At 38.8% G+C, this 20,034-nt stretch overlaps 1 protein-coding gene across 24 annotated transcripts in view; it reads right to left on the reverse strand.

The window, feature by feature from the left end:
- Positions 1–5,919: 5,919 nt before the first annotated feature.
- LOC311435859 (uncharacterized protein) overlaps positions 5,920–20,034 on the reverse strand; it is an 89,488-nt gene continuing 75,373 nt past the window's right edge. For 17 of the 24 annotated variants that reach the window (XR_014692441.1, XR_014692445.1, XR_014692446.1 and 14 more), the window contains 3 exons: positions 14,864–15,016; positions 6,204–6,270; positions 5,920–6,012 (listed from right to left, as the gene is read on the reverse strand). Coding sequence is in view for 13 of the 24 variants with exons in the window: in XM_084517367.1 (XP_084373493.1) it covers positions 6,266–6,270; positions 14,864–15,016 (158 nt within the window). In the remaining 11 variants the exon portion in view is untranslated. Of the gene's footprint in view, positions 6,013–6,203; positions 6,271–14,863; positions 15,017–19,130; positions 19,306–20,034 lie in introns of those variants that run through there. The other 7 variants (XR_014692439.1, XR_014692440.1, XR_014692442.1 and 4 more) reach the window with 2 other exon arrangements.

Raw genomic sequence — 20,034 nt, forward strand, 5'->3', positions numbered from 1 at the left:
GAGAGGACACAGAATGCCCATCTGATAATCGCATGGCTCAGAGGCTGATGCCAACACAGAAATTTTGTGGGTTTTTTTTTGACCATGGGGCACTTTACTTGGCACCCGGCCTGATGGCCGCAGACGGGTCCCTATTTCTAAGGGGAAAACGGATCCTAGGCCAGGAGCTGTCGGAGCTCATTGAGAGGCCTTTAAACTAGGTAAGAAGAGGGACAGGGCTGAAACAAGGCTTGTTAGAGCTGTGCCAGGGGGAACAATGGCAAGGCTGGGAGAGAAGGCAATGGCCCGACTGAAGTGCATCTACACTAATGCACGCAGCATGGGTAACAAACAGGTGGAGCTGGAAGCCATCGTGCGGCAGGCAGGCTATGACTTGGTTGCCATCACGGAAATGTGGTGGGACCACTCTCATGACTGGAGTGTTGCAATGACTGGCTATAGGCTCTTCAGAAGGGACAGGCAGCATGGAAGGCATGGTGGTGTGGCTCTCTGTATCAGAGAGAATTTTGATGTCGTGGAACTTGAGGCTGGGAATGATAAGGTTGAGTCCCTGTGGGTTAGGATCAGCGGGAAGGCCAACAAGGGAAGCATCCTGGTGGGTGTCTGTTATAGACCACCGAACCAGGATGAGGAGACTGATGAGGAGTTCTACAGGCAGCTGACAAAAGTTGCAAAATTGTCAGCACTTGTTCTCATGGGGGACTTCAACTTCCCAGATATATACTGGAAGCACAACACAGCCCACAGAAAGCAGTCTAGGAGGTTTCTGGAGAGCGTGGAAGATAGCTTCCTGATGCAGCTGGTTAGTGAGCCTACCAGGGGAGGTGCCCCACTAGACCTTCTCTTCACAAACAGAGAAGGACTGGTGGGAGATGTGGTGGTTGGAAACTGTCTTGGGCAGAGTGACCATGAAATGGTAGAGTTCTCCATTCTCGGAGAAACCAGGAAGGGGACCAGTAAAACCGCTGTATTGGACTTCCAGAGGGTCAACTTTGAACTGTTCAGGACACTGGTTGGCAGAGTCCCTTGGGAGGCCGTTCTGAAGGGCAGAGGAGTCCAGGAAGGCTGGCTGATCTTCAAGAAGGAAATCTTAATGGCACAGGAGCTGTCTGTCCCCATGTGCCCAAAGACGAGCTGGTAGGAAAGAAGACCGGCCTGGCTGAACAGAGAATTGTGGCTTGAGCTTAGGAGGAAAAAGAGGGTTTATGATCTTTGGAAAAGAGGGTGGCCCACTCAGGAGGACTATAAGGATGTTGAGAGGCAGCGCAGGGACAAAATTAGAAAGGCCAAAGGTCATCTGGAGCTCAATCACTACTGCCATCAAAGACAACAAAAAATGTTTTTACAAATACATTAATGCAAAACGGAGAGCTAAGAAGAATCTCCAGCCTTTATTGGATGTGGGGGGGAACTTAATTACAAAAGATGAGGAGAAGGCAGAGGTGCTTAATGCCTTCTTTGCTTCAGTCTTTAGCGGCAAAACCAGTTGCTCTCTGAGTACCCTGAACTAGTGGAAGGGGATGGGGAGCAGAATATGGCCCTCACTATCTACGAGGGCCACACTAATGGTTGGTGACCTGCTACGGCACTTGAATGTACGCAAGTCAGTGGGGCCAGATGTACCCAAGGGTACTGAGAGAACTGGCGGAGGTGCTGGCCAAGCCGCTTACCATCATTTATCAACAGTCCTGGCTATAGGGGGAGATCCCAGTTAACTGGCGGCTAGCAAACATGACGCCAATTTAAAAGAAGGGCCATAGGGCAGACCCGGGAAACTGTAGGCCTGTCAGTTTGACCTCAGAGCCAGGGAAACTCACGGAGCAGATTATCTTGAGTGTCATCATGCGGCACTTACAGGTGATCAGGCCCAGTCAGCATGGGTTTATGAAAGGCAAGTCCTGTTTGATGAACCTGATCTCCTTCTATGACAAAGTGACACGCTGGGTGGATGAGAGAAAGGCTCTGGTTGTGGTCTACCTTGACTTCAGCAAGGCTTTTGACTCCGTTTCCCACAGCATTCTCCCCAAGAAACTGGCTGCTCTTGGCTTGGACTGGCGTACACTTCATTGGGTTAAATATTAGCTGGATAGCCAGGCCCAAAGAGTCATGGTGAATGGAGTCAAGTCCAGTTGGAGGCCAGTCACTAGTGGCGTCCCCCAGGGCTCAGTACTGGGGCCAGTCCTCTTTACTATCTTTATTGATGATCTGGACGAAGGGATCGAGTGCACCCTCAGTAAGTTTGCAGATGACACCAAATTAGGTGCATGTGTTGATCTGCTTAAGGATAGGAAGGCTCTGCAGGAGGATCTGGATAGGCTGCACTGATGGGCTGAGGTCAACTGCATGAAGTTCAACAAGGCCAAGTGCCAGGTCCTGCACCTGGGGCGCAATAACCCCAAGCAGAGCTACAGGCTGGGAGATGAGTGGTTTGAAAGCTGCCTGGCAGAGAAAGACCTGGAAGTATTGGTGGATAGTCAGCTGAATATGAGCCAGCAGTGTGCTCAGGTGGCCAAGGCGGCCAACACCATCCTGGCTTGCATAAGAAGCAGTGTGGCCAGCAGGTCTAGGGAAGTGATCGTCCCCCTGTACTTGGCTCTGGTGAGGCCACACCTCGAGTACTGTGTTCAGTTTTGGGCCCCTTGCTACAAGAAGGACATCAAGGTGCTCGAGCGAGTCCAGAGAAGGGCAACCAACCTGGTGAGGGGTCTGGAGAACAAGTCTTACAAGGAGTGGCTGAGGGAGCTGGGTTTCTTCAGCCTGGAGAAGAGGAGGCTCAGGGGTGACCTTATCACTCTTTATAAGTACATTAAAAGAGACTGCAGTGAGGTGGGGGTTGGTCTGTTCTCCCACGTGCCTGGTGACAGGACAAGGGAATGGGCTAAAGTTGCACCAGGGGAGGTTTAGGTTGGATATTGGGAAGAACTTCTTTACTGAGAGGGTTGTGAGGCAGGGAAGTGGTGGAGTCACCATTCCTGGAGGTCTTTAAAAGACATTTAGATGTAGAGCTTAGCGATATGGTTTACTGGAGGACTGTTAGCGTTAGGTCAGAGGTTGGACTTGATGATCTTGAGGTCTCTTCCAACCTAGACAATTCTGTGATTCTGTGATAAAGCTTGAGAATGAATTTATTGTAACCAGGGTAATATGATATGTCCCACTACCTTCTCAAAGAATGCGCAGGAAAAAAGGACAATTTGGAGAAGAATCTGAATCAGAATGGCTTTGAATTTCAAAGCTACTCAAAAGACATATGGCAGTGCAGTGGTTCATTAAGCCTCTGCACAGTGATAAGAGAAAGGCCTTGGCTTTTGCTAGGAAAAAAGCATGGGAGCCTTTATAATAAAACCCTCCTCTAACTCTTCCTCTGAAATAAAAGGATCATTAGAGTCACAAAGGTGTATCTGATTTTTAAGCTGCAGAACAATTCCTACTTCTGTTCCATGAGCTGAAATATGGGTATTAAGATGGCTTCCTTTTATTATCAGTTCTTCTGCAGTTCAAATTTAGACCTGTAAGAATGATCCTGAAGGTATTTCTTTGCCTTTGTGTTCTTCCTTCTTCCTCACATTTTAGAACCTGTCTCATCATCTCTAATTCAGTCTGTCCAAACATGACCTTTATTAACTTTACAGTTCTTCTATCCTGTTTACCTTTTCTAAAGCATTTAGCAACTTTCTGCCCTTTCTGTCTCTCAAGGCTTCTGATAAAAACAAGCAAGCGAAAACTATTATAAAAGTTCTCAAAGACAACTGCTTTTCTTTTATCAAGAAAACATGAAAAAGCATTTTTTTTATGCCGTTACCGTATTATGATTTTCTAGTATTATTCATATCAGAAAATATGTCATGCTTTACTACAGCGCCTATATCCTTAAGGCAGACTGACATATTCTGTAGTTTTGAAAGGTTCATACCAAGAAACTCATATTAAAGTGTCATCACTAGCTGTTACCCTAAAATTTAGGGAGCCAAAAAGATCAAGTCATATAGGAAGCTTGACCTTCTTCTGACCTGCAAAACTTATCCTCCTAATTAAAATGTATCTAGCTGTCATTTTACATTCACAATAGTTTCAGCTGAGAAGAAGCTGTTTCCTCTACATCAGGACTTAGGGGAGTATCTGGCCCCAACCTGCAAATATAGAACAGTGATGATATTGAAAAGTTCTTTATTTTGTTTGCTACTATGGAGATTCCCAAAACTTTCAACTACCAGTAGAGTCCAGTGGATAGATACGATTGCTATTATACTTCAGAAAGTGAGATATTGGCCTTTACTTCACTGATAACTAAGATATTTTTTTTCATTCGTTTCCATTATTTTCCCCCAATTCTTTCCCCCAATTCCTAGCTTCTAAATTAAATTACTAGCTTATGATAATACTGATTCCCATCAAGTTACCCTTTCTTACACCCCTTCTTCCTCCTCTTCTCTGGAATTTGGTTTTATAAATAAGGTTCATCTCCTCTATAAGCTAGCTTCTTCTTTAAACAGCACATCTTTCCCCTCTTATTATGGCACTGGGGATTTGGGGGCATCTAATTAAATGTTCTTAAACCGCTCCCAATTAGCATCATGCTATTTCAGTTTAAATTGTCTTCCACCTGAATGGGCTTATAATTGCTTTCTAATTGCCAAGTTAGTCCTTTGAATACACAATAGATGTCTATTAACAATCTGAACTTTAGTATATGTAACTCAAGTTGAAGTGTCCCCCATCATAACTTAGGTTTTGCATGTATTATACATTATACAGTGTACTGGATAAGATGATTATTTTATTTTCTGTTATGCCTCACTGTTTTGCTGCAGATATTCATCTGCACACTGCACTTACTTTAATATAGCTTTTATAAATGAACATTAATTTAAACATATACAGCAAGTCTTATTTTTCCACTTATTTAAAATACTCGTGAAACAGAAGACCGAATACCAGTATAATCTGTGTTACTAAGAAATTACAGTTATCAGTTTTTCATCTTTTTTTTTTTTTTTTTAAAAGGTAAATCAAAATTTAACAGCCTACCATGAAATAGAAAGACCATCATTTAAGGCCATTCGATCTCTGCCCTAACAGTTTCATTTCAGCGTAAAACCTCCTCTTCAAATCCTGAATTTATTAATATTCATTTTTGTGTAAGAGACTTTGAAATCGAATAACACATGAAACTACACTTTTTTATTTTATTTTATTTAAATCTGTATTCAAGTAATAACTGGAAACCCTTACAGGCCAAAATGATTTTGGTGTGGGTTTAGGGATTTGTTTGTTTGTTTTCCTACATAAGACTGCATTTGAAGCTGTCTTTAGAATCAACAGCCTGCAGTCACCCGGTACTTTCCAGAGATTTCACAGAAGATGAAGAGGGACTAATTTCGTTCTGTGCTTTCATGATCAAGTTATTATGTAGAGGTATGAAAAGTTAGTGCAGAAAGATTCTTCAGTCATCCTCCAGTTAAGAAGCTTAGTAAGATACTATTTAATACATTCATACTGGTAATTCTTGACACTGAAATTATTCATAATTTGGACTATATTAGAAATGGGCATACTTCAAAGGAATAGAAGATTAGTTCAGATAAGCACAGAAAAACTGGAAGACCAAGCAGCCACCCTGGAGTTGGAAAACCTTTGAATGTGCTGCCTGACACCTAAATACAGGTGTTACAGTAATACTGAAAAGCATTAGCAGGATGAAGCAGCACTGTCATAAGACCAATGCAGACTGTGGCAGGAAGAAGAAAGTGCAAAACCTAAAATGTGAGTTAAAGACACAAGCTGAGCTCAATATCGCTACGGTTTCCATTCAATACAGCAGCTAACTCACGTGTCTCTGTATGATATTTCACTCTGCAACATATGCATGTGCAGAGATTTAATATGATTCATGTTCTTAGGTGGTCACTAGCAATGAACTTAGTCAACAGATGAGCTTTTTATTTATTTTCCTCATAGCAGTTTTCAACATGTGTCATTGTCCAGTTCCATAATTAAGGAGGATACCCGTACCTGTTCAGGAAAAAAGATAAAAGTACAACGTATGGAGCAACTGGAGAAAGCACAGCAAAGGGCTGTGAAGATGATGAAGGGAGTGGAGTATCCCTCATCAGAGGAAAGGCTGAGAGAGCTGTGACTGTTCAGCCTGGAGAAAAAGAGGCTTGGGGCAGAGAGAGGGATGTTTTATCAATGTGTATAAATACCTGAAATATTCTGAAATGCATCCTTCATATGCCATTCGTGTACACTTTATAATTTACAAACATTAATCTGTAATTCAAGAGAAAAAAATTCATTATGTAAGCTATTAGTAGGCCTTAATTTAATACAGTAATATTCTCACAACGAGTCATGTTTGCAAAAAGGATTTTTTTTTCCTTTTAAAAATAAATACATTAAAAATCGCTACAAATTAAGCTTCCTAACTCAGACCTGGAATCTGAACAGGTAGTTTTATTTTCAGCAATAGGTGCTGCAAGGTTAACATATGCATCTATGTGCTTTACATATTTATCTACATTATTATTAGCACAAACTTTCACTACCTGTGATACAGAATTTCAGTTTGCATTGCTCTTCTGATAACCGTGTTCATTTTCTCATGTACCAAGAAGTTCATGATTGCTCTCAGCATTAGAGAATACATCTGTCAGCACTGAAGCTAGCTGCAGAATTGATATGAAAGGTACACCTTGCATGCTGGTGAGCAAGACCACATAAATCTAACCTGGCATTGCATAATTTCTTTAACCTTCTCTGTGACAAAACAGACAAAAAGAATGACTATTATAGCTAAGAGGTGAAGATGGAGTTGCACTCCCCAAGATTAGCAGAAATTTAGGTGGTTATTCACTTGCATAAAAGTATCATCCCAAGACTGATGTATTAAGGAAGGTTTCTTTAGTCTTTCACTTCATGTAGTAGAACTGTCAATTTTGCCCCTTACTCAAGGAATCCTTCTCCCATTAAGCACAAGGACAAAAGTTCTGTTTAAATTAAAGCATGCTGTAAGACCTCTCTCTTGGATCAACTTATATTTCAGCATACTACTAACATTTCTTCTGTTTCTTCGGGGTTTTTTAGATTTGCAGACCAGGAGCTTTCCTGCATCCCAATGCTATTAGTTTATGAGCTGTCCCAATAATCAGTGTTCACATCGGTGTGTCTTTCAGATTTTGCTTGACATAGGTATCTGAATGCAAGAAGGCTTTTCCAGTAACTAACTGGTACTTCCAGAAACCTCGACACCTACCAACAAAGTCTTCTTCCCAAATATTGCAGACTAATTCTAAACAATGATTTCTTTTTATTTCAGTCTTCATCTTTCCAATCATTGTATGCTGCTATACCCTTGTGTCTGCTATGGTTAGGAAAGAACTATAGCCTTTTTAGCTATGCAGCATTCACATAAATGATTATTCAGTATATTCTTAACTTTTACACTCTGGTATTTATTTATTATTTCTACCTGAAACCCAGATGAAGTCATGGACTTGTTCTCAGTCAGCAGTTCTAAAAATCTAATTCACTTAGAAGTCTTAATATACCTGTATAAGCTATTGTAGGCAAATTTTACTTGCAAATAAGTTTACGTATTTTTCCACTAGAGCATAATTTTAAAGAAATCTTAGGATTAGAAATAGCTAACAATAGTTTTATGGTATTCCCATGTGACAAAATCACATGAGCTTTAACAGACAAAAAAGCAACAGGTTGAGGTTGGAGGCTGAGAGAGGAGAGTGCTGGAAGGATCACTACTTCCATCCCCCTGCTCTCTGCTATAATCCTAAAGAGAGAGACTCCTCCCCAGGAGTCAGTGATAAGTCCGTGCTCTTCTGACATTACCTGCAAAAGTGTACAGCAAGCTGTATCCTTTCCACAAAAAGAACAATTGTACCTTTAAAGAAGGATCCATTCTAAAACCTAGGATTTATTTCTTTAACTAAGCACACTTTGAAGTATTAACTATGTCAAAACAACAAAGAATTACAGGAAGGAAAATTAATCACGTACCCGATAATTAAACATTTAATGACTATTTGCAAAAATTCCAACAGCAGCATGCCAAATTTGACAATTCTAGCTATTAATTGTAAATTGCACCTTGACCTGCAAGATGCTGACAGACATCCATGTGGGATTGTTTAAATCATGCTTGTGAGATCCTAAGCCTGACAGCCTCAGATATGGGGCTCTGGGATGAAGGGGGGTCTTGTTTTCTCAACAGCCTCCTCTAAAAATCTGATGGTCCTAACATGCCATGTGTTTCAATGAAAATCTATTCTTTCTGATATACAGAAGATATATCCTCACTGCTTTAAAATGCATTAAAAGGTACACATTTACTTAGGGGAAGAGCTCACTAAAGTATTTTGTTTCCACCCCAGCAGAGCAATATATTAAGGTATTTTAAAGATATCAGATATCTGCATAAAGGTACACACAATATTTTCAAAAACAGCCAAAAAACATTCCAAAAATATTTCTAGCAACTGTTTTGACCTGTGGATGGTGAGCAATGCAGAGAAAATAAACACTAACACAGGAATGTAACATGTATAGAGAGAATCATGAAGTTCATTTACTGTAGAGTAGACAATTAAAAAGTACATCAACTTTCTGTTAGTATCATGGTCTCCATATATTCTCTGGCACTTTTGACAATTGTCTGTCCAGGATCTCTAATGGACTTCTCACAAAGAAGTAACAATTATCCTTCACACATAATTGCTTCAAACTTGTATACACACACATTCACAAAGTGAAAGACTCTAAGAATCACGAGGATAATTCTAGTGCGTTTCTTCCTCATGGTGCTGTCAGATAAATAGTAAACCTCAAACAAACAATGCCATAATACTAGGACAAAAATAACTGCAATATTTGCAATTGAAGAGACTGGTATTTATTCCTTACTTTTTGTCAACAGCCTAGTCAGATAAGCCAATTAATTCAACAGTAAACTCCAATTCTTATTGATAACCACCTGAGAATCTATCACAAACAATCTAAAAAAAAGTAAGGCTGACCTCAAAGCCTGCCTGCTTACTCTTCCGATAAACACTTTGGACAAATCCATAGCATGACAAGTGATTTCATTGCATAGACATATTTCAAAATTTATTCAGACGGTCTGCCACAAACAAAAGCATATTTTTAACTGGTGTATGAAATGTGACATACATGAAAATAACATGATGCATTCTGCTAACATAAACTTTCACTCCAACAATCAAAATATATTTAGTATGGATGAATGGATGCAACAATTCTTGCCTCCTGACAAAGAGCATCAAGTAATGCCTTGCAACTTCAGGTTTCTTCTACAGCCCCTGGCACTCAGCAGGTGTTTCTGAGGACCTTGCAGCTCCAAGCAATGCTTGAATGCAAGAGATGCTTTTCCCTCCTGCTCTTTTGGCTCTAACAGAGCCTTAATTATCCTTTTTTTTTTTTTTTTTTTTTTTTCCTTCTTCTGAAATGATAAGAAAGTTGGTATTTTCACCACTGGTAAAAGATTGCTCATCTAAGAGAGGAAACTTTCCCTTCAGTAAAGAAAACACGAGGCCTCAGCTTGAAGTCTGCCAGAAGGCGACTGAAGTCACAACTGCCACATACCAGGTGAGACGGACAGACAAAATACTTGACTGGTAATCAAACCAGGGTGCTGCCAGACAGAGTCTTGAGGTCCAATGGAGAGTAAGTAAGAATAAAGCCATTCTGCATAGAGCACACAGTAGGCACAACTTAAGTATCATAACTAGCTTTGAGAATGCTCGGTCAAATAACAGGAGATATGACTTGAATTTAAAAAGCAAAAAGGTTATTTCTGAACACTGTCATTGAAAGACACTTGAATTTTGACTATGCGTGTGATAGATGCTCAGTTTCAGAATCTTACTAAGCTGCAGAACTGACTTTCTATCACCTTTATTCATTTTTCTGAGGAACTGATTTCTCCCTGTTTGGTTATTTTGGGAGACTATAAAGTTCAGGCTTTCTCAATCTAATATTTCTGCTGCCATTTCTTAAGCTGTGGAGGCTAAAAGTATCTGCTCTTGTATGCACATCAGGTGAGCTTTTCACACAAATCCGATTTATATCAGACACCTATCAGACATCAAAGACCTGTGGTCTTTGTCAAAACAGATTCCTGAGCTAAAGTTAAACATTTCTATTTAACTGAGTGCTCTTCAATGTTATGTGAATGTTATTTTTTGTTTGCTTTTCTCTCCCTCACCACAATCACTTTGCATAATGAGATGTGGCACTACTACAAGTTCATACCTCAACTCATGGGCTGCATGAAAGAAACTGTCACTTGTAATCATCATCAGTGAGGGTTTTTTTCCGTGTTACGCACAGTGATAGCATTTTATTTGCCTGTGTCTATTATTCGCAGAGCCAGTAACTTAAGGCTGTGATAGCGCAATTCATGATAATGCCTAGAGACATTGAGATTCCATTCAAGGAAAAATCTGTGATTATTTATTTGTCACTAATTCACTCATATGCAGAGGCAAAGAGCATATTCAAGGAGAAGGAATAATTTCTTTTTTTTTTTCTTCCCCCACAAGGTTGCAACAAGTCTCTTACATCAAACACTATCCTCCTAACAAACTAATTTAGACTAAGTTATGTTGCTAACTAAGCTATAACTTCAGATCATTAGGATATTAAGGGCATAATAAGAAGATACATAAGATAAGGGCATAATAAGAAGGTACAGCTTTCTCCTCATCATGAAGATTCCCAATACCCTAGCTTTGCCCAGGACAATTGCTTAAGTACGCATTTAGGACTGGCAGCAAGCCATCTACTTGTCCCTAAAGCTGAATAGGCACTTTGGCAAACTCCACCCCTCGTAGCAAATGAGCTTTCAGAAACAGCCATTCTCCTTGAGCGGGCCAACTGGAACAGGGCCAGGCTTGATAAATCCTGAAAAAGTTTGAGAGAATAAAAAAAGTGCAGAGGAGAAAACCAGAAAGTTAAATAAAGGAGAACAAGCATTAAAACAAATCTTCAGACAAAGTCAGAAGAAGAAAACATGCCAGTTAAAGAAGGAGGCAAGACAGAAGAATAGGGTAGTATACATATTTTGAATTGGTCCCTGAAAGCATAAAAATGTTTGTTTTTTGACAGGTAGAGTGCTGACCACTTCCACTCTGAGACTCTTACACTTTCAGCAACTTTTTACTCTTCAAACTATAATACTCAACTTTGAACTCCTCTTTGTGAGGCTGTGTCTATGCACTGAGTCTCCCTCTCCTGTCCAGTTGCCTATGAGAAAAAAAAGCAGGAAGACTACATGGTACTATAAGCCTTCTTATGTTCAGAAACTGGGTTTAAAAAAGAATAAAATAATTCTGAGCCTAATTTTAACTTCTTTGCTGTGAAGATTTTGGCCTTCTAATGGGTGGATGAAAACCTAGTCATTTTGCAAGTGGGGAATGGAGACACATTTGTGCCTTCATCACTCCTTACAAGACAACAGCAACTTCAAAGCAACATAAAGGTAAATTGCTGTTAGACATAATCCATGCATGCACAACACGCACTTCTTAATTTTAAGAGATTTCTAATTTTATTCCTATGGAGTATGTTCCAGCTCCTTTCCACATTGCTGCAGTGTGTGCACTCCATCTCAGGGAGTGTAAGCTCCCAGGCTTGTGCACACCACAGATGTCCTTGTCAGTAGTCTGACTTGGCTCTGCAGAGACCCAAGAGGCCTTTATTGCCATTATTCTCTCTTGGCTGATGCCAAACATGAATTCTAGTTCTAGAGATCAGAAAAAAAATATTCACCTCATAGTTTCATTCACAATGCTCAGGACTGCAGCCAAGAGGAGTCTGCCTAAAGGGTGATAGGGATTAAAAATTGTAAACGTTAATGTCTGTATGGGTAAAAAGTCTTAAAGGGGATAAAGAGCTACACAGATAGCAAGTAGTGAACTTGAAGAGAAACAAAAGAGAAAATGAGGCAACTACAAAAGAGTGGAAGGAAGATGAGAAACGAGTGCACGATACGAAAATTTCTAGCTATGTGCTCAGCCCCAACATCTAGAGTTTACGTTCAAAATTTCAGCAAACAGCTGAAAAAGATTACATCTCCTCTAGAACTGCTCCTTTTTCTTCTTCTCTAAATGAAAGTAACATCTATATGCCATAGATCTAAATATCTGAATTCTTTATGAATTATATAAACATGGAAATCTTTTTCTTTCAACTTTCCCTACCCTTTTCTACCAACTTACATGCTATTTTTAAAGCAGCCTAGAGATAAAATTCTAAAACCTGTATCTGGAAGGAAAAGTACTGCATCATTTAGTAGTTTTTGCAAAGACACTGTAATAAATCTGATTTGGCCCACTTTAGCAACTAGACCAAAAAGTTAGCATAAACATATTTTCTCTTGTCATTATTCAAAGTTTGGTTGGTTTGGTGTTTGATCTTTACAAACTGTATACATCTTTTCTTAGACTCTGAAGGTGAACTGAGTGATTTGGCCATGGATTCCTTTTCAACTTTCTGTTTAGTGTCCACAAAACACAGCATCTTTGGCTCACAGTCAAACAGGCAGTCTGTAAATTGCATTAAATACATAGCTTTTTGAAATCTGGGTTCATCCAAATTCAATTTCCAAAATCTAATATGGCCTTGTCTCTCCATTTCTTTAAAAATAAAAAAATAATAATAAAAAACTCAACTAATGAAACCTTACAGTGGAGGCTGTAGTGTGCTGTAGAATGAAGTCATTACGATACTGAGGCTAAACTGCAGATTAAATCCCCACATCAGTTTAACCCTACACTTACAGATTATTGCACAAAACATGTAATATCATAAGTGCTGGGTTTTCTTTTTTTTTTTTTTTTTTTTTTTCCCCTCTGAGGGTATAGTGGAAGTGGAGCAGTGCTTGATTCCCAACCTTGTATACTTTTACAGTTCAATGGATCTATATCACTACTCTACTATTCAATACCCCTACTCTACTCGATATTCTATATCTGTTCAGTCTGGTGATCTGTTTGCTAGTTTGATATTTATATGTATTTATATATATATATATATATATATATATATGAGTTTTTGTTTTTATTTTATTCCACTACTGCTATAACATTCTTTCAACATACTTTAAACAATCATTTAACAACAACATGTATTTATCAGCCTACCAGCTCACCTGCAGAGCATCTCCCAAAGCTATTTGTAGGTGAATTTTATGTCACTAAATTGTCTGAATAACTGTTAATAACATGCCATAACTAGTAACAACATGCCAATCTACAATGTCACCAGAAACCACTGAAATTACATGTTCTAAATATACTATAAAATAAACAGAGTGGAAAGTCACATAGCAGAACACGTAAAAGACAGATTAAGACATGACTGGCCAGCACAGTTCAAATATGAGAATACTGCAAAACAAAACTAAAAATGGGATAGCCATTTATCACAGTTCTTCAGCTTTAATTCATCAGTGCTAATTGTCAACAATTCCCAGTTTTGCTTTTCCAAGTTATGACATTATCCAAGGTCTCACCAAAACTGCAAATTATAAATATTAAATATCTTGATGCATGATCACTAGTTTTTCTAGTGAAAAGATTTTCAACAATGGTTCTTAAGAGAAGTTTATTTTGCCAGATCCTATGATCCTTCCTTCTTTATGGTATATTTTTTTCTCTTTTTTTTTTTTTTTTTATTTTAACTGAAGAGCAAATATGTAGTTCTGCAGTTCTGCATGTCACACAATCAACATAACTATAAACCCTCAGGCCTAGTACCACCCTGCAGCAAAGTAAAAGAGGAGGTTCTCTTCACTAGATTCTAGTGATTCTAGATTCACCTTCAGTGTAATCTGAATTTAGCTATGCCTTTTCCACAGTCACAGCTCTGTGTCACACCTAAAATCAAAGTGATTCTTAACTTCAGCCCATAAATACATAAATAGAATACCTAATAAAGGTTCAGGATTTAATTCTGTAATTCCCTAATAAAGGACAATACCTTGTTTAGAAACAAGTGTATCTGGCAGCCTCACCTAAAAATTAAACTAGATTGGTACAATACAGCACGGTAGAACCCAGAAAATATTATACTGCTTGAAAGATCTCACCTCCTGATAGCATTTTCAACATGTGCTATACACAGCAGCCACTGTACAGCCAAGTCACCTCAGAAAACAAGACAACCTTCTTCTGGCCATTATAGCACACAAATATATAAACAGCATCCACAACTGAAAATCCCATTGTGGCAGTTAATTATTCAAAACTGCAATGAAAAGATGCAGAATAAGCACTAGCTAAAACTTCTATTAAGTTCTAGACATAAATTGCCAAATGAAATAGAGATGAATAGCTTGGCAGCTTGTTTCAAAAAACTAGCAACATTTTGGGAGGGGACATTGTAGGAATCTCTCTCTCAAACTGAATTTTCAAGGTAGCTGTAACCAATAGTGAGTATAGCTTCAGTGACCTGACAGCAGCTGTTTTTACCACAGCTATTATTCATTAAGTATCTGACCTTTATTTTTGTTCCCTTTTGTACTTAGAACCATTACAGACCTACACCCCCAGCCAGCCCCAAGACAATAAAATCCAACTGAGGAAAAACTGACAACTCAAATTTGTGATACTGTGCTACTTTGCTATTGGCATGGGATCTGGAGGACTGCAGCACAAGCAGCAGTAGCATGCATTTTAACTAATCTATCTCACAACAGCATCTCTACAGGCTGCCAAGAGAAGGATGTTTAAAGATGAATTTTAGGAGAGTACCATTGGCTCATCAGGAAGTAAACTGAGAACCCTTTTATCAGGTAAAATGCCTCTAAGTATGCTTCTTACAGACCTACCTCTCCAGCTTCTTTTCACTCTGGTAATAAGGATCAGCATCCACAACAGTATCCAGGCTTGCTCTGTCAATGGTACAGAGCACTGAGATCCAGTGGGGTGCTCTGCCACCTGAGCTTTTATACAACGGATGAAGATAGAGCCTGCACATTGATCTAAAAGAATCATTGTTAGAGGTGTGTAATAAGTATACGTAATGTAAACGTGTGCATAAGTAGACTAAAAAGATCAATAACAACAAGAAATAAGTACAACTTTTCTTAAATAGTCACCAGAATAAAAAAAAAAAAAGGCAACAGATTGGATGTTTTTGTTGATTTCTCAGGAATTGCTTGGAGAAAGATTTTTAGAAAAACAACATTCTTCAGAGCCCATCATGCAAAATCTACAAACTAAAATGTTGACAGATATAAAAGGTCAAAATGTTTTTTGCTGAGAACAGTTAGAAAAAAGATGCAGATATACATCTGGCAAAGACAGAATTAAATTGCAGAGACACCCTAGTGCAAGCATAGATCAATCCATCCTGTGAGAGCACTTAGTGAATACATACACTGCCACATTTCTGGTTTCCATATTTGAGAGCTCAAAATGCAGCATGCTTTAATTAGAATTTTATTTAGTCTCAGACAGGAAGTAAAATAAGTGTAATTACAGCTTTATACACATGAAATCTTTCATATTTTTTTTAAAAAGATATTCCAAAATGTCCAGTAGTCCCACACAATTAATTAATTAAAGTTATATTTAATTCATGCACACACAAAAAAAATGCATCTGCATAGCAATAGGTTGTACTGGGTCTGTCTAGAATAGAATTAGTTTCCTTCATAGCAGCCCATAGGGTGCTGTGGATTTGTGTTTATAACACGCTGCTCTTTGATCTGTTGCTGAACACTTACACAGCATCAAGGCTCTCTCTTTTTCCCCACTCTGCTGCACACCCCTACCCCAGCAAGTAGGCTGGGGTGGGCAAGAAGTTGGAAGAGGACACAGATAGAAGAGCAGACAAACTGATGAAGGAGTTATGCCATAGCACATAATGTCATGCCCAGCAATAAAGATTGGGGTAGTGGACCCCAATTTGCCCCATTGCAGTGGGCAGCTGGGCTTCCAAGGGCTGTCCATCACTCTGTTTATGGGAAGTAGTAAGGAACTACTTTTCCATCACTTGGGGATTTCTTGTATGGTTGTTCTTATTCCTATTTTCTTCACTTTATTAAACACTCTTTATCTCATCCCACAAGTTTTCCCCATTTTTCCCCTTCCTATGCTCTCCAACACCCTGCTCAGAGTGTGGGGTAGACAGGAGCAAACAGCCCTGTGGGTGCTAAGCAGCCCACAACACAGGTGAACATACACCGTGTCCTACATACTGTACTAATGGTCAGTAAAATACATTGGTTAATGTGTAGTCATTTAGGAAACAACCTTTACCATTTGCTATGGTTTTCATTTTTTAATCTTTTTTTGTTTGTTTTTAGAATTCCTGTACAATTCTTTTAGGCATAGACATGACACATTTAGGTTTAAAAAGGAAAAAAAAAAAAAACACAAAACAGGTGTAGTTGAACTGTAATTGAAACTAAAGTTTCACCTGAAAATGCTGTTTCACAGAACCAGATGTACTTCTCTCTATCCCCTACAAATGAATTTTCTGTTGCACTTGCAAAGGAAGGGTCTCAGAGGATTTCTAAAACTCATCTCCATCGGGTCCAGTAATATCTCAACCACACCCCAGCCATTACAGTTTCCAGACCGGAGACTCACAGGCAAAATTGATTGGTAAAATTGATTGCTTTTCCGTTTTCATTTGTGCTAATAGCACAAAGTAGAAATGTAGAGAGGCAGCTGTGGGATTGTGGGGCATTTTGGTTTTGAAACAGTAAATGCTCATGTTCCCTTGATGAGACTGTCAGGCTTCTTTCAGTTCATGTGAGTGGATAAGTAGAAATTACCCAAGAACCAGTTTGGATTGAAATCAAGTTTTCGTTTAAAAAAAAAAAAACAAACAAACAAACAAAAAAAACCCTCCATGAATTAGAAAAATACTTTTATACATTGATCTTTATAATTAAAGTGGTAAAATTCCAAATTCAGACTGCCCTTTGCGTATACAGTGCAATACAACCTTTACTTACACCTGCAGTCTCACGTAATTCTCAAGCTTAATTACTGCACAAATGAAAAGCTTTGAAGTTCCTACACATTTCTGTGAAAATCAAATTCTGAGATGAGAGCTGCTTGGAAGAAACTGACTCTCCTTAGGAAACAGGTGACAACTTAAATACTCTTAATACTTAAATACTCTGTTTAAGGGTGGCTAACTTCTGCTCTGCTGGCTTCATCAGGAGCAGGGAGCATCCTCCTGCAGGATCACAGCTTGTGTCAAATGGACTAAAACGCAAACCCTGGTCATCAGCCTTTTCCCTGAGCAAGCAGGAACAGAAGAGCTTCCAGAACACAAAAGCAGCATTTCAGTTTGAGACACTGTGTAAGAACGCTTTTTTCTTTCAAATGAATAAATCCTAATTAAATTGAAAGCATTAATTCTGCACAGTTAGCACACAACAGCGATCCTACAGTTGGCAGGCTTTGTCATCTTCACAGAAAGTGAAGAAGTCCCCAGGTGTTAACTGTACCCACAGGTTAAAATGTAGTAATTTAAAAGGTAATGTTTTTGCACCTTATCAGTACTCCACAATAGATGCTTAATAACATGCCTGATCAGAAATGGATTTTAACCTCAGAATTAGTAAGGCTCTAAAATTCTTCAGTGAATACTTTTGTATTTTTCAATTCCCTTCTTACAGTATAACAACTACTCATTAAATAGTTGCATTTTTCACATAGACATAGCGTATAATGGGGTTAGGGACTCAGGGACACGTCAAGACAGAAGCATTCTCAAAAACAAAATTGCAGCCTCAGTTGTTTCCTAACCCCAAAGGCATCCAATAACCCAAATGCCCCATAGGCATTTACAGTATCAGCAAGAAATTTTTGCCAGTGCTTGGTGGGCAAGTCCAGAATCGACTCCATCCTGCAGGCACCAAGCAGCTCTGTACTCAGCCATCGGCTCAGTTCTGCCAGGAGCCATGAGTAAAGTGAGCATTATGTACAACTCTACAGTGAGTATTATCACCTGGATTTTTTTTCCTGGTAAAAATTTCCCTCATATAACAGATATTAAATCAGTCTGCTGGTGGGAAGCAGTCAGTGAGTACCTTTGCATCACGTAGTTGGTTGTTTTATTATTATTATTATTATTATTAAAAAAACACTATATAAACTGTCTTTATCTAGAGCATAAGTGTTTCTCATTTTTGCCCCTCTGGTTCTCTCCCCCATCCCACTGTTGGGAGCAGACAAGTGGCTGTATGGGGGTTTAGCTGCCAACTAGGTTCAACCCACCAGGACAACAAATATTTGATGTTTTATAGAATTACTGTACAATTCTCAAGTCATCAAAGAAAAACACAAAGGACTTTATCCTAACTTCAGAGCTTCTAATAGATAACAGTAAATTTCTTCTGTACTCATGCCAGTGCACACAGTAGCAAAGCAGCATTAAAAAAAAATAAAAATAAAAATAAAATCACCAACACTGATGTTAGCTTCCGACTGCCTCGTACTGCAGTTATTCCATCTGCCCTTGGGATGTGATTTCCCATAGCATATCTGACTGTAGCATTTGAAACTCAGATGCTCACAAATGCTACGACACCTACATCAAGCCCCAGGAAAGATTCCAGCCCTTAAACTGATAAGTGTAGCCCTCAAACTGCTGTCAGGTCTGTTGCTAAACACCTCTTTGCCCTCTAAATTGTGCTATAGGGCAAGTCCAAACTTGCAGCAACACAGGAAAGGCAAACAACTTGATTCCCACCTCAGGACTAAGGCACAGCGTGAAACACAACAGCCACAGTGATCTTCAGAAACTCAAGCTCAGCCTGCAGACATTCAAAGCCTCTCTTCCAACCTGGCGCAGCAGCACCCTAAACACCTTGAGCTGCTTGGGAAAGAGATTCCAGCATTTGCAACACATGAAAAGCCACACACTTCAACTCATTTTTTCTTGAGAATTTAGTGATTCAGCATTCGCTGTCTTTGAGGACAGAAAATATTTGACACTGAAGTGCATGGATTTTTAATCATTATTTTAATCATTTTTCCTTATTTTGCTCTACAACAGCAAAGCCCCAGCTGCTAAATGGGAAATTGTATCATACTTCAAATAACGCTTTAAGTTTTAAAGTCAATTCAGTTTATTTTTTTTGCTTGTTTATAGTAGAATCAGGTTCTCACAGTTCACAAAAGAAACAATTTTAACAAGAATCTTTCCAAAATTTATTTCAAGTCACACTCATTGTGGATTAAAGGTAATCTCTAGAGTTATCTGCATAATTTGTTTTTAAAACAAGTATCTTCACAACAGTGACATCTGAAAAAAAAAAAAAGAATTGCACTTTAAAAAAACGCTAGAAAGTTCAGTTATGATCATAAACACCTTAATCTGTTTAGACTGATGCTGTCCAAAAACACCTGAATCTGACATTCCAAAATAAGTGTGCGAAGTTGGAAGTAACGTTAACTGTCAGCTCCTGAAAGTCTCCCTACCTGGGGACACTACAGTATGCATTAAAGCCTATGCTTTTTTCCTTTAATCACCTAGTCTCATAGTTTCTCTTAATTCACCTAAATAAAATTCAATATTAATGTTAAGTTGTTTTAAATAACTAGGATTTCTTCTACTGTAGTTATATAGTGCGTGGAATAGACGTTGAAGCTATTTGTAGTTTCATGTATGGAAAGAGATTGTCAAAGATACCTAGAGCTGAAAGCTGTTTTAGAATATACACTAAAATATGCTCAAAGGCAGAAGGAATTAAACCTGTCACAACATACTCTCTAAGGTCATCTGAGATGCAACTGCATATGGTGATTCTCAGTACCGCTAACAATGATACAAGAAACGCAGATTTGAAAGAGAACTTTTCAGTTGTTTTACAAGATATCTTCACTGAGAATCTTGTGATTTTGGGAGATTTTCATCTGAAGACTCCCCTGACTCCCAAAGTACTCTGTGGTATAACTGTTGCTGAAGCTTGCAAATACTGAGTGCAAACACAATATTCTCAACGTATCTACACAAATTCAGATCAAATATATG

Source organism: Aythya ferina, assembly GCF_964211825.1.
Source record: "Aythya ferina genome assembly, chromosome: 4".
Taxonomy (NCBI): Eukaryota; Metazoa; Chordata; class Aves; order Anseriformes; family Anatidae; genus Aythya; species Aythya ferina.